Source organism: Nomascus leucogenys, chromosome 9 (assembly GCF_006542625.1).
Source record: "Nomascus leucogenys isolate Asia chromosome 9, Asia_NLE_v1, whole genome shotgun sequence".
Taxonomy (NCBI): domain Eukaryota; kingdom Metazoa; phylum Chordata; class Mammalia; order Primates; family Hylobatidae; genus Nomascus; species Nomascus leucogenys.
Genome location: NC_044389.1, coordinates 109,735,756 through 109,748,799, shown reverse-complemented (window position 1 = coordinate 109,748,799; position 13,044 = coordinate 109,735,756). Strand labels below are relative to the sequence as shown.

The 13,044-nt window shown below is 48.9% G+C and overlaps 1 protein-coding gene and 1 long non-coding RNA gene across 2 annotated transcripts; one reads left to right on the top strand and one right to left on the bottom strand.

Moving 5' to 3' along the window:
• Nucleotides 1–947: 947 nt before the first annotated feature.
• LOC115836651 lies at nucleotides 948–12,833 on the bottom strand. The gene is made up of 4 exons (XR_004031649.1): nucleotides 12,720–12,833; nucleotides 10,892–11,006; nucleotides 8,557–8,769; nucleotides 948–4,229 (listed from the first exon to the last, which is right to left on the bottom strand). It is a non-coding gene; the product is annotated as an uncharacterized LOC115836651 (long non-coding RNA).
• CALML3 (calmodulin like 3) lies at nucleotides 10,600–12,850 on the top strand. The gene has a single exon (XM_003257601.4). The coding sequence runs from the start codon at nucleotides 11,673–11,675 to the stop codon at nucleotides 12,120–12,122; it is 450 nt and encodes a 149-aa protein (XP_003257649.1). The 5' UTR covers nucleotides 10,600–11,672; the 3' UTR covers nucleotides 12,123–12,850.
• Nucleotides 12,851–13,044: the final 194 nt, after the last annotated feature.

Sequence of the window (13,044 nt, the reverse complement as noted above, 5' to 3'; positions counted from 1 at the left end):
CTTCTCCACACATCCCACCCTTACCCGCAGGCAACCCATTGTCACAGGGAAGCTTGAGCCACATGTATGGATACAAACACATGCACACGCACGTGCATGCCTTCCTGTATTAAATGCTAAGGTTTTCTTCCGAAGCATAAACTTCAAAGGCTGGAATTGGGAACAGAAGCTCTTCCTGCTGCTTGGGGAACTCCTTATCCTTCAAGGAAGATCAACTTGTTCTCTGGGAGATAATTATCTTGCCCCTTTGGTTGTGGAGGCTTAAAGTAACAACCTGTCCCAGTTAGCTAATCATTGAATGCATCTTGGTATAAAAAGATCTGTAGCATGTGGCTAAGCCTCTCAATGACATCCCCCTACTTCATTTTTTTTTCTTTTTTTGAGACAGAGCCCCACTCTGTCACCCAGCCTGGAGTGCAGAGGCACCATCTCGGCTCACTGCAATCTCTGCCTCCTAGATTCAAGCAATTCTCCTGCTTCAGCCTCCCAAGCAGCTGGGATTACAGGCATGGGCCACCACACCTGGCTAATTTTTGTATTTTTAGTAGAGACGGGGTTTCCCCATGTTGGCCAGGCTGGTCTTGAACTCCTGAGCTCAGGTGATCTGCCCACCTCAGCCTCCCAAAGTGCTAGGATTACAGGCATGAGCCACAGTGCCCAGCCCATATTTTCTGTCATTTTTTTTCAAAACATCAAACATCAAGCTTGAAAGGTTCAGTGGATCATACAAATGAACCTATCCCAGAGTGAACCCCCCATTCTCCCTCCCCATCCCCCCCGCCCCCTCTCCTCCTTCTGCCTCTGTCCAGACCCTTCACTTTCGCCTCTCACCACCCACCACCCTCCAGCACAGGCGGGGGCAGTGAGTGAGCTCACGGCGAGCTGTCAGGGAAAGTTCCAATCCCTGCATATTTCACAAGAAATAGCCCTTTTCCCAGGAAAGTGACAAGTCCAAGAATAGATTTTTATTATTATTATTTGGCTGCTTTTATCATGAGACCTATTACTGGTCTGCTTTGGTTTAGGGCTGATCCTTTAATCCTGGTTTAATCCCACTTGCTGTCAGGAACTAAGCACAGGCCACGTTAATGCCTCTTACTCGGCCCTTTGCAAAATGCATCCATGGAGGTGCTCAGTGAGGCTCCGGAGCTGACCTCTGCAGCTGAGGCAGCCGTAGAACTCCATTGTGCTGAGAAGGCAGCTCTTGCACGGCAGGATAGCCCAGGGCTACCTGGTGCAAACTGCAAGACCTGACGTGAGGACCTGCCCAGGACTGTCTCCATACAATCTCATTGTTTGGCTTGGGGGCCCGTGGTGCAGGTGAGGCCCCCAACTATGCCAGAGGACCGCCTCTACGTAATGACCAGACCAGAGGCCGCGCAGGGCGCTGCAGGCTGCAGGGAGCATGCTTACATGCCAGCTTTTTACATGATGATCTATCAGATTTCAATTAAACCAATCACTGCTCTGTTCCAGAACAGTGATCTCCTCCCTGAATGGCAACTCCAGCCCAGCCCGGGACACAGCCCTGTGTGAATCTTGATGAGTCACATGAGACAGAACAAAAGTCACCCAAAGAGCTGAGCCAGGCAGCACATCTGGAGGAGGCTTTCAAGAGACGGTGGGAAAGGAAGGCCCAGGGCCCACGCTCCTGCAGGAAATCCCTCCATCTGAGGGGAAGCAGTGAGGCTGACCGAGAAAGGGTGCTTTCACCCCATGGTCAATGGGAGTTGGAGTATAGAGCAAAGCATATCAATTGTCAGGTCAATCCGGGCGTTGGGAAGCAAAAGGAAGCCACAGTATCTGGTCAATTTCACGAGCAGGACACAGATACAATTACCGTCCTTATACATGTTTCATCAGCATCTCCAGTAGCTCATGTTCATGTCCTCCATCTCCATTTGGTTGCTGTTGCACATTGGAGTGTGAACTGCAAAAATCCCCAAAAATCCCAGATCGACAACATATTTTGTGCAGGCCCTGCAAATCCAGGCACATCTGACAATTTCCAGAAGACTGGAAGGGAGCTGTGATGGAAAGTCACTGGTAGGAAATTTTGATGCTGGGAACAAAGACCCCAAAGTCCAGTCACACAAACAGGCCAGATGAAAAGACGGCCCAGGACAAGAAGTAGCCAAGGAGTTTGCTCTGTGATGAGTTTGCTCTGTGATGAGTTGTGGGGGATGCGGGGGGTCCTAGCAGATATTTTTAAATTCTTCCATTTGTGTGTTTCCCAGGTGATCCCACAAGTCATGCGAGGAACATCCTCCCACTAGTGGGTGAAGGTTGAGGTCCTGACTAAGTGCCGCTGGCCATGCTCCAGGATCGGGGCCGCTCTTCCAGGCTTCTTCTTCCACCTCTTTCCTGAATCCCCCACATCCTCTCTCCACCTGGTTCCTCCAATCTGCCCTAGTTGGGCTGTCAGCCTAACTTTCAAATTTGGCTTTGAGCCTGGAGTGTCTTTCCGACCTCCACGGATTCTTTACTAAGGAGAGAAGTCCTCTCTTCCCCCTGAGACCTGCTGTCACTTATCCCCTTGGCAGTTTCCTGGCCTCTCTTTAAGGAGCCTGCACCAGAGTCCCTGGGTGGTGGCCGTAATAGAGAGCTGGGTTGAATGAACACTGCGATGTACCAGAGGGCTTGCAGGAAGCTGGGTGCATGAGTCCATGCCTCCTGAGGCCTACACAGCACAAATGGTGTGGGGGCAGGTTCTCATGCTTGCAGAGACATGAACAGAGGAGAAGCATGGTGGTCAATATCCACAGATGCCAAGGTGTCCTGAGACGCCGAGCCTTAGCAGCTGCTCCCAGGGGCCAGCATGGAGGTCTCCAGCCACCACCGAGCCACATGGCAAACGAGGACAGTGGGGAAGAAAGAACAGACAACCCAGGCAAATAAAACAGGCACCTGGGCAAGGCCATTTGAGGAATAGCATGGAATTTTTTGAACCAGAACTTGAAGGAAGAATGAGGTTCCAATGATCCTTGTGCAATTGGAGGCAGAGCTGCTCCTTGATGACAACATGATCCTCCTGTGCTCTTTTTACTTAGCAAATACTGATTAAAGTCAGCGAGGCAGAGGACCTGTCCTATCTAAGGAGGCTTGACAGGGAAAGAAGTCGGAAACAGCCCTGGCTCTTGTGAAACTAAGATGGGAAGGAACTAAAAGAGGGGGTAAAACAGAAGTGATGGGAGGAGGCAGAGAGTTAACTAAAAGTGGGTATGCAGGGAAGCCCTCACAAGGAAATGGAATTTGACTTTCAACTGAGTGACAGGGAAGGGCGAGCACTTCAAGGTTGGGGGCAGAGTGTCCGGGCAGACAGGGGACTCATGCGAAGTCACAAAAGTGGGTATCAGGCTAAGAGTGTTGTTCAAGGAGCAGAAAGTAGGCTCGAACATAGTTTTGAGGGCTCAGTGATGGAATCATAGTGAGGAAGGCGGGAAACAGTCATGGATGGTGAAGAGAAGCCTTTATAGGATTTTGAGTAAGAAAAGACAGGCATTGAATATGAAACAAATAGGGAGACCACTTATGAGGCCGTTGAATATTCCCGCCTCGAGGTGATAGTGGCTTGGTCTGCTGGATGAGTAAAGAAACATTTTCAAAGTAGAGCTGAACGATTGGTTTAGAAGTGCAAGAGGAAGGGAGGAATTAAATATGACTCTAGGGTTTTGTTCTGAACAATTGAATGGATTGTTTTTTAAAGAGATGGGAAGACCCTGCTACTTGGGAGGCTGAGTTGGGAGGATGGCTTGAGCCCAGGAGGCAGAGGTTGCAGTGAGCCAAGATGGTGCCACTGCACTCCAGCCTGGGCGACAGAGCCAAACTCTGTCTCAAAAAGAGAGAGAGAGAGAGATGAGAAGACTAGAGGAGGCAGGCATGAAGGCCAAGAAGTCTGCTTGGTTACATTAGCTTGGTGATTAAACACGCAAATGAAGGTGTTAGATTGGCAGCTGCATACATGAGGTGCTTAGCAGAAAAGGTGGAGAGAGATATATGCTACGAACAAGCCTGTCTAGATACTTTCTTGAGCTGAAAGCCATCTAAGGCAGGGCCAGTCCTGGCTTCTGTTGTCTGTTTTGCAGCTTCTGGACAAGACGGTCAAAAACTGCATTAGTCATCACCACAGAGAAAATGGAAAAGGAGGTTAGCTGTAGGAATCGGAAGATTTAGGTCCCAGTCCAAGTTTTAAACTTGCTAGTTGTCCAACTTTAATTCGTATTCATCATCTGTGACATGGAGACATAACATAAAGGATCGTAATTGCTCAATGGATAGTAAGCAAATCCATGTCTTACATTATAAATGTAACCGTGAAACAGTAAAAGAACGAACATAACTAACTCCATTTTTGTTTAAGGGGCCTTTACCCATTCCTGCATGGATGCTAGGATAACTTTAGAGCACTGAGATAATACATAAACACGGAAATCATGTAGTTTTTGAAACTCACTCTGAGATTAAAGGTAAAGCATATAAAAAATTAACTATGTTTTGTTAAAGGTTTACAGTAGCCTTGTGACCTCCCCAAGGACAAAGAAGTTCCCAAACTCCTCGGACCCTCACGGGCACCCAGATGTCTGCAGTCCTCAGTCATCTCTTGATGCTAATCCTCCCTTCTCCCCCATATCCCCCTCCCATTAAAAAAAACCCCGACCAGCCTGACATTTTGGAGATGGTATAATGGTTTAGAACACTAGCTCACCACCATCTCCTTTATTTGCTGGCTCTCCAGAGAAACCTGCTTTTCCTCCCACCAACCCTTGTCTCTTCAGTCCAGCTTTCAAGCGGTGAGAAGCCAAAGCTGGGTTCAGTTACATAAAAGTGCTAATATTTACACTGGGGAGGAAGGAAGTTGATGAGCAAGTGTCAGGACTGGTGGGTGGCTTTATCAAGGAAAAAAGAGAGAGTTCAGAACTACTCAGCCACACCCACTCCAGCAGGGTCAGGGGAATGGAACTGGCTAAAGATTGGAGAATCTTCATATCTTTATATCACCCAGCAGGAGAGCCACATTTAAAAGGACACTTAACAAATTCTTCTTAACAAAAGCTATTACAACACCACTTCGGGGGTGGTGGGCGGGGAGGGGGGGAAAGCAAATCACCTTGGGCCTTCTGGCTTTAGGGTTTCTAGTTTTCAAAGAAAGCAGCTGCAGTTGGTGTGTGTGGGGGGTGGGGTGGGGGTTCCTTCGATCTGTATCTATTGGATTCTTCGTTAATACTATTCTCTGCAAGGCCAGCACCGTCCCACCACAATTCCAGAGTCCTTACCTGATGCCTGCAGCCGGGGGAATTCTACACCCAGTTCACACTCCTGAGTCCCAGCACCCCAGGCACCCGGCTCTCAAAGCCTGTTCCATGGATCTCTTTGGAAACAGGGTGTCCCAAGACCCTTACTGAGGGCCTGAGAGGTCAAAACTATTTTCACAATAAACCAGTGTTTTTTGCCCTTTTCACTGTGTTGATATTTGCGCTGAGGTCAAAAGCAACAGGGGTAAAACCAGTGCCTTAGCATGAATTAGGAACCCTGTGCTATGCATCATGACACTCTCCACTGCCACACTGTCTTATTAAACAAACAAACAAACAAAAAAGCTGGTTGCACTTAAAAATATCTTCGGAGCAGCAGAATTACTTTTATTAAATTTCAAAGCTTACTTGTACATTTTTAATAGTCTGCTGATACTGAAGTGTGATGATTGTCATGAGGAAAGCATTGTGTGATTGATTAAATGAGTAGCAAGGTAAGCTTTTTTCATAGAACATCTTTTCTGTTGGAAAGAACAGCTGATGGACAAACCATGATCACTCAGATCTAGTATTTGGCAGACATTTTTTCGAGAATGGATGAAGTGAACCTGTCACTTCAAGGAAAACAACTGACAGTATTTTTTGCCATTAAAAATTTTTGAGCTTCTGAATGAAAATTGGAATTTTTAAAATTTTGTATTTGTCACTGTGAACTTGATCCTCTCCAGTACTTAGCAGCTTTTCTAATGAGATTGGTGGTGATATTAATGAATTTTTTTTTTTTTTTGAGACAGGGTCTCACTCTGTCACCCAGGCTAGAGTTCATTGACACGATCACAGCTCACTGCAGCCTCCATCTCTCTCCCATGCTCGAGCAATCCTCCCCCTACCTCAGCCTTCCAAGTAGCTGGGACTACAGGCACACACCACCACACCCGGCTAATTTTTCAATTTTTTGTAGAGACGAGGTCTCACTATGTTGCCCAGGCTGGTCTTGAACTCCTGGATTCAAGCAATCCTCCCACCTTGGCCTCCTAAAGTGCTGAGATCACAGGTGTGAGCCGCCACACCTGGCCTAATGAATGTGATTTTTAAATGTTATGTATGTAATTGTTCAACCAGTGAGCCAGTATTTTCCAAGTGACCAATGCATGGCGTTAACAAAGCCATGCATGGGTAACAGATCTGTTCAAAGGGCAAAAGAGACCAATGGATTTTCATTTAACAGTATGAAAAGGTCTCTGACATGGTCTCAGATTCCACACTGCAACTCACCTTTCAGAAACTACCACTTGTCAAATTTTGATGTAGTATCAAAGAAGAATATCCACAATTTTTTGAAAAGACTATTCAGATGCTCCCTCCTTCCCCAGCTGCATACCTGTGTGAGGCTGGATAATCACACACTCCAAAACATTTTGCCACGGATTGAGCGTCGATACAGATTTGCTTCTGGAAAGCCAAGCATGAAAGATATTTGCAAAACTACTTTGTAAAACGCTACTCTTCTCCCTATTACTTGTCTTGGAAAATACTTATTTTTCATTTAAAAATGTTGTTTTTCTTTAACTTTTTTTTAAGTTGAGGGGCACAACTGCAGGTTTGCTGCATGGGTAAACTTGTGTCATGGGGGTTTGTTGTACAGATTATTTCATCATCCAAGTTTTTTTGTTGTTTTTTTTTTGAGATGGAGTCTTGCTCTGTCGCCCAGGCTGGAGTGCAGTGGCGCGATCTCTGCTCACTGCAAGCTCTGCCTCCCGGGTTCACACCATTCTCCTGCCTCAGCCTCCCAAGTAGCTGAGACTACAGGCGCCCGCCACCATGCCCAGCTAATTTTTTGTATTTTTAGTAGAGATGGGGTTTCATCGTGTTAGCCAGGATCGTCTCGATCTCCTAACCTCGTGATCCACCCACCTCGGCCTCCCAAAGTGCTGGGATTACAGGCATGAACCACCATGCCCGGCCTGATCACCCAAGTATTAATGGCTAGTACTGTTAGCCATTTTTCCTGATCCTCTCACTCCTCCCACCCTCCACCCTCCAGTAAGCCCCAGTGTGTGTTGTTTCCCTCTATGTGTCCATGTGTTCTCATCATTTAACTCCCACTTATAAGTGAGAACACGCAGTATCTGGTTTTCTGTTCCTGCATTAGTTTGAAAGAATAGTGGACCCCAGCTCCATCCCTGTCCCTGCAAAGGACATGATCTCGTTCTTTCTTATGGCTGCATAGTATTCCATGGGGTATATGTACCACACTTTCTTCATCCAGTCTATCAGTGATGAGCGTTTAGGTTAATTCCATGACTTTGTTACTATGAATAGTGCTACAATGAACATACGCGTGCATGTGTCTTTATAACAGAGCAATTTATATTCCTTTGGGTACGTACCTAGTAATGGGATTGCTGAAAAATATGTTTTTATGTGAACAAGTAATGGGTTTATTTCTATTAAGTTATAAATATATATACTTAAATATTAAAGTATTTCTCGGTTTTAGTTGCAAACAGTAAATATTTATACATATATTTATATTTATATATATTTATACATATATATTTATACATATATATTTATATGTATATATATTTATACACATATATATGCGTGTGTGTATATATATATATGTCCCACATAAACACAAGCTCTTTGGAGTCCCCAATTATTTTTAAATGTTTAAATGCATCCTGAGACCAAAATAACATCTATTCTGTAGGGAAAGGAGTTGCTATATTGGGGTGAGAGGCTGCAGGGAGAGAGTTAAACAGAAAATAAAAAACATTCCCTCTGTCACAGTTTCCCAACCAGCGAGTTGCGACAGTCTGGCCCATCATAAGGCTGCCCTCTATGAGTCACTGCGCACTAAGCAACACTGTTGAAAATCCTGAGTCCTCTTTTTTTTCTTTTTTTTTTTTTTTGAGGCAGGGTCTTGCTCTGTCTCCCAGGCTGGAGTGCAGTGGCACAATCTTGGCTCACTGCAACCTACGCCTCCCTGGTTCAAGCGATTCTTCTGCCTCAGCCTCCCAAGTAGCTGTAGCTGGGATTACAGGCACCAGCCATTATGCCCAGCTACTTTTTGTACTTTCAGTAGAGACCTTTAGAAGATGTTTCACCATGTCGGCCAGGCTGGTCTCGAACTCCTGACCTCAAGTGATCTGCCTCGGCCTCCCAAAGTGGTGGGATTATGGGTGTGAGCCACTGCGCCTGGCACTGAGTCCTCTTTCAATGTGCCTTTTTGAGAAGGACATTTAGGTAAAAGCTAATGTTTGAGCCACAGAGCCATGACCCAGAAACCAGCAGTTACCTATTGGCTTCTCATCCTGGTCGTTGGTCAAGTGGGCAGGAGGTATGACCGTATTCCTGTCCTTGTCCATCAGGGCACCGTCTCAGGCCAGGTTTCCCCCAATGCCTTCCTGGGATCTCCAGAAGACTGTGTCAGCCACATGCCCGTGCCCCTCGGTACTCCTGCCTCCTGTGACTGCCCCTGTATTCCTTCATGAAGATGTCCCTCCAGCCCCTAGGCAGGGAAAGTAGAAGAAAAATGCTTCATAGCATCTTTTCCACTAGATCGTCACTCTGGCAGTCAAATAGGGGGTGTGGTTATTGGCTATTAATTATTCTGCTTTTCTATACATAATAATAGCTATGCTCACCATAGTCTCATATCTCTGAGAGATACAAAGCTGACCATATTACCAGGCCCTCCGCATTACCTAACGTCAGAGAAAGAGAAAATATTGGGGGTTCAGTAAGATATGGAATATTTTTTTATCTGGGATGGTTTTTGAATTTTCAGTCATTTCCCCTAATAATAGAAATATGGCAAATGTAAAACATTTTTAAATGAGCAAAGATACTATATTTATAAGAAAATTAAAAGCACTTATAATCCTATTATCCAAAGTAACCACTCTTAAGAGCTTGGTACATGATTATCTAGACGTTTCTTCTGTGAATGAATATAAATAAAAATATATAAATGTTTAATACATGAAATCGTATCACACATACAGTTTTCTATCCGCTTTTTAAAAATTTTCCAGGGAAAGCTTTCCATTGTTGTATCCTCATCCTCATTTTAAAGGCTGTGTATTATTTCATGGTGTGGAGGAAAGTTCAGGTATTTGTTACTAACCTGCTATTGTTGGATATTCGGGTGATCTAGAGTGGAGATATTTAAATATTTTTAAAGTGCTTTTGGGATGTGAATTCTAACACTCAGGCATCAGGCACCAGTGTACAATCAAGAGGCCCTCTCAGAAGGTGACAGAAGGTCCCCATGTCCCAGAATTAGCCCCCAAAAAACCCAAAATTAAAAAGGGACCTTGATCCCCAGCTGCACTTTTCACGGGGTGACCTTGAGCAAGCTGTGTGTGCAGCCTTTGCTGGGTCTCCCCACCACAAAAGAGTTCTCCAGAATATTCGAGGAGGGGTGGGGCTCCCAGGAGCATAGCCCCCCATGGACAGAGCTGTAACCTGGGCCCAGGGTGTACTCCCAGCCTGCAAATGGACATGCTGCCTCATTTTTCTCTCTACTACCCCAGGGAGTCCTGGCCAGCCCATCTCCCCACTCCCCTAGAGCTGTTGGGGTGTGAGGTCTCAGGCAAGGCCGAACATTCTGGGGCAGGGAAAGGAGGGGAGGCTGGGCTCTGGTCACCAAAGTGTTACCCACACACGTGGCTTCCAAGATGCCCATCACCTCATTCCCTCCACGCCACCCCTGGGCCCCAGGGCTCTTTGCCAAGGCTGCCTGTGGCCGCCATATCCCTGAGCCCTGCTGCTCTGGGGTCCACAAACTTCTCTTCTAAGGAAAAGATTCCATGGGGATGGAGGGATTCTTCAACCTTCCTGCTTCCTCCTGCCCAGACCCTCAGGACCCAGGCTGTGTGGGAGCCCTCAGGCAGGAAGGAAGGGGTCTTGCAGGTGGCTTCAATTTTCCCCCTACCACAGACCCCCTGCAGACCAGAAGGACACACTTGACTCTACTTGAATAGAGAAGGGAAGGAAATTCAGAGAGAAAAAACATGAATATCCAAGCCCTTCTCCTGCCATAGTCTCTTCTCGGCAAGTCCAGGTCCTCAAAAAGACACTTTCTTTCCCATTCAGGTCTCTACCCCACCCCCACACACCCAGCAAAAAATAGAGTGGGCTCCACGTTTCTCCCCCAGTGTGGATTTCCTGGATTCCCACAGGCGAAGCACCTGCTCCTGCCTCTCTGGGGGTCATGTCTCCAGGCCCCCTGGGAGTGGGAGCCGAGTCTGTGCTGTGAACACCCCACCATCCCCCTGAGTGGGTCTCCTCCTGGAGAGGCCGCTCCACAGTCCCAGCTCCGTGCTGCCCGGAGCTCCTGGGGCATCGTGGACCACAGAATGATAGTGGGACTTTCTGGCTGAGCCCTTCAAGGTCTCCTTTGTCTCTCCTCCTTGTCCCCTCCCTCACGGGCCTGCAGCCCCACTGATCATCTTCCAGCCCTTGGCCGCCATGCCCACTCTGGCCTAGACGGCTGCTTCTCAGCAGAAGGTCTGTCCTTGACCAGGCTGAAAGGTGACTTCGGGGTCCTGTCCATCACCCCCTTGTATGTCCGTCAGCATTTATCAATAATCCCTAGTTACCTTGTTTGCATTCCTTGATTAGTTTACCTGCAAACTAGCTGTCTCGCTAGTTAATCTCATGAGGACTGGGGGTGGCTTGCCGGTCCCACTGTGTTCCCAGCTTCCAGAGTGACACTGCACGTAGTAGGCCCTCAATAAATATCTGTGAAAGCGTGGATGAGTGAATGGGTTGGAGGAAACTCCTCCCTATTCATGTCCATTCTGAAGATAAGAAAACTCGCTGCTTCTACCTGAAGGGAAAACCTTCCTCCCCCAAAAACCCTCCGGTGCTATATAAGGCTTTAGAAACCAAAGGCAAGGAAGTTTCTTCCATCTGCCTTTCATCCTGCAAAAAGCCCTCCACGCAAGGGAAGAAAGGGCACTGGAGCTCACTGAGTGGGAGACAAGCGGCAGGTGGGAGACGGGGAGGGAGGAGAGAAAGGGAAATTCAGGAGGAAGGAGTCCAGCGTGGATTGCTCCAAAGCTCGCCCACCACGCCCTGACTGCAGGTGTGATTCGGGGGCCCCTGTGGCTCTGCTGGGTCCGGGTGCAAGCAGGCACAGAGGTGCTGGCGTCAGCTCAATTCGCAGGCCCTGGACTCCTGTCTAAACAGGACAGGCCCGGGCAACCGCAGGGCAGGGGCGTCTGCCAATGATGGGGGAGGACTCTGCTGCTTCTTAAGCTCCAGCGTCTCAAGCCAGGGCGAGACAGCCCGCCGGCCGCCCGGATCTCCACCTGCCACCCCAGAGCTGGGACAGCAGCCGGGCTGCGGCACTGGGAGGGAGACCCCGCCGCGACCTCTTCTGCCACCCACGCCCCCACCCCTGGCATGGCCGACCAGCTGACTGAGGAGCAGATCACAGAATTCAAGGAGGCCTTCTCCCTGTTTGACAAGGATGGGGACGGCTGCATCACCACCCGCGAGCTGGGCACGGTCATGCGGTCCCTGGGCCAGAACCCCACGGAGGCCGAGCTGCGGGACATGATGAGTGAGATCGACCGGGACGGCAACGGCACCGTGGACTTCCCCGAGTTCCTGGGCATGATGGCCAGGAAGATGAAGGACACGGACAACGAGGAGGAGATCCGCGAGGCCTTCCGCGTGTTCGACAAGGACGGCAACGGCTTTGTCAGCGCCGCCGAGCTGCGACACGTCATGACCCGGCTGGGGGAGAAGCTGAGTGACGAGGAGGTGGACGAGATGATCCGGGCCGCGGACACGGACGGAGACGGACAGGTGAACTACGAGGAGTTTGTCCGTGTGCTGGTGTCCAAGTGAGGCCGGCGCGGGCCATGCTCCTGGGCGCCCACGCGGTCCACGGGGCAAGAACCCCGGGCCTCCCGCCTGCTCCCTCATCCCCCTGCCTCCCCTGGGCACTGTGGCTTCTTCCTGGGCGTGGTTGATTCAGCCCACCTCTCCGCATCCCGCTTCCAGCATCTCTTCTCTGCTCTCCTGCCGACCTTCCCACCTGCTCATCTGAATGACATGCAACGCTCCCACTCCAAGCAAACCGTGAAGCCCTCCCCACTCGGGAGAAGCAGAGCTGACCTTAGGACCAAGCGCCAGGGCAGGTTGCGCTGACTCTGCGGCCTGCCAGGACGGACACCGGGTGACCCCTTAGGGCACCCAGGCAAGATCCCTAACAGGCACCCAATGCCCAGGCCAGGGGGGCTGCAGCCCTCAGCCCACGCCAGGATTACTGGAGGCTCCTGGACTGGAGGCTCCCTCCGAGGTCGGATTCTGGAGGGTGGGAGGCATCTTGGCCTGCAGTAAGCGGTGCTGACGGGGACTTTGGCCACAGAGGTCAGGCCTCCTGAAAACAGCACTGCCTTCCACGCTGCCCCAGCTTGCCCCATTCCTTGCCCGCCAACCCACCGTGATTCATCTTCCGAAGCTGGGAGTGAAACCGGGTCAGCTGTAACCTGTTCCTATTCGTCTGGAAGGAGGGAGGCTTGGATGAGGGGGGGATGAGAGCTGCAGGGAAATAAATGAGATATTCGTTCTTATTTTATTTCCTTTTTTCTGGTTCCCATGGAAATGATCCTTGTTAAATTCAGGGTTAAAACGAGGCAGGAATCTCCATTTTTGTGCTTTTTGAAAATGCAATGAATTCCTATACAGGGGGAGGGGGGATGGTGCCTCAGAGAGAGAGAAGTCTGGATGAGGGAAATGTTGAATATTCTCAATCAAATGGATACGC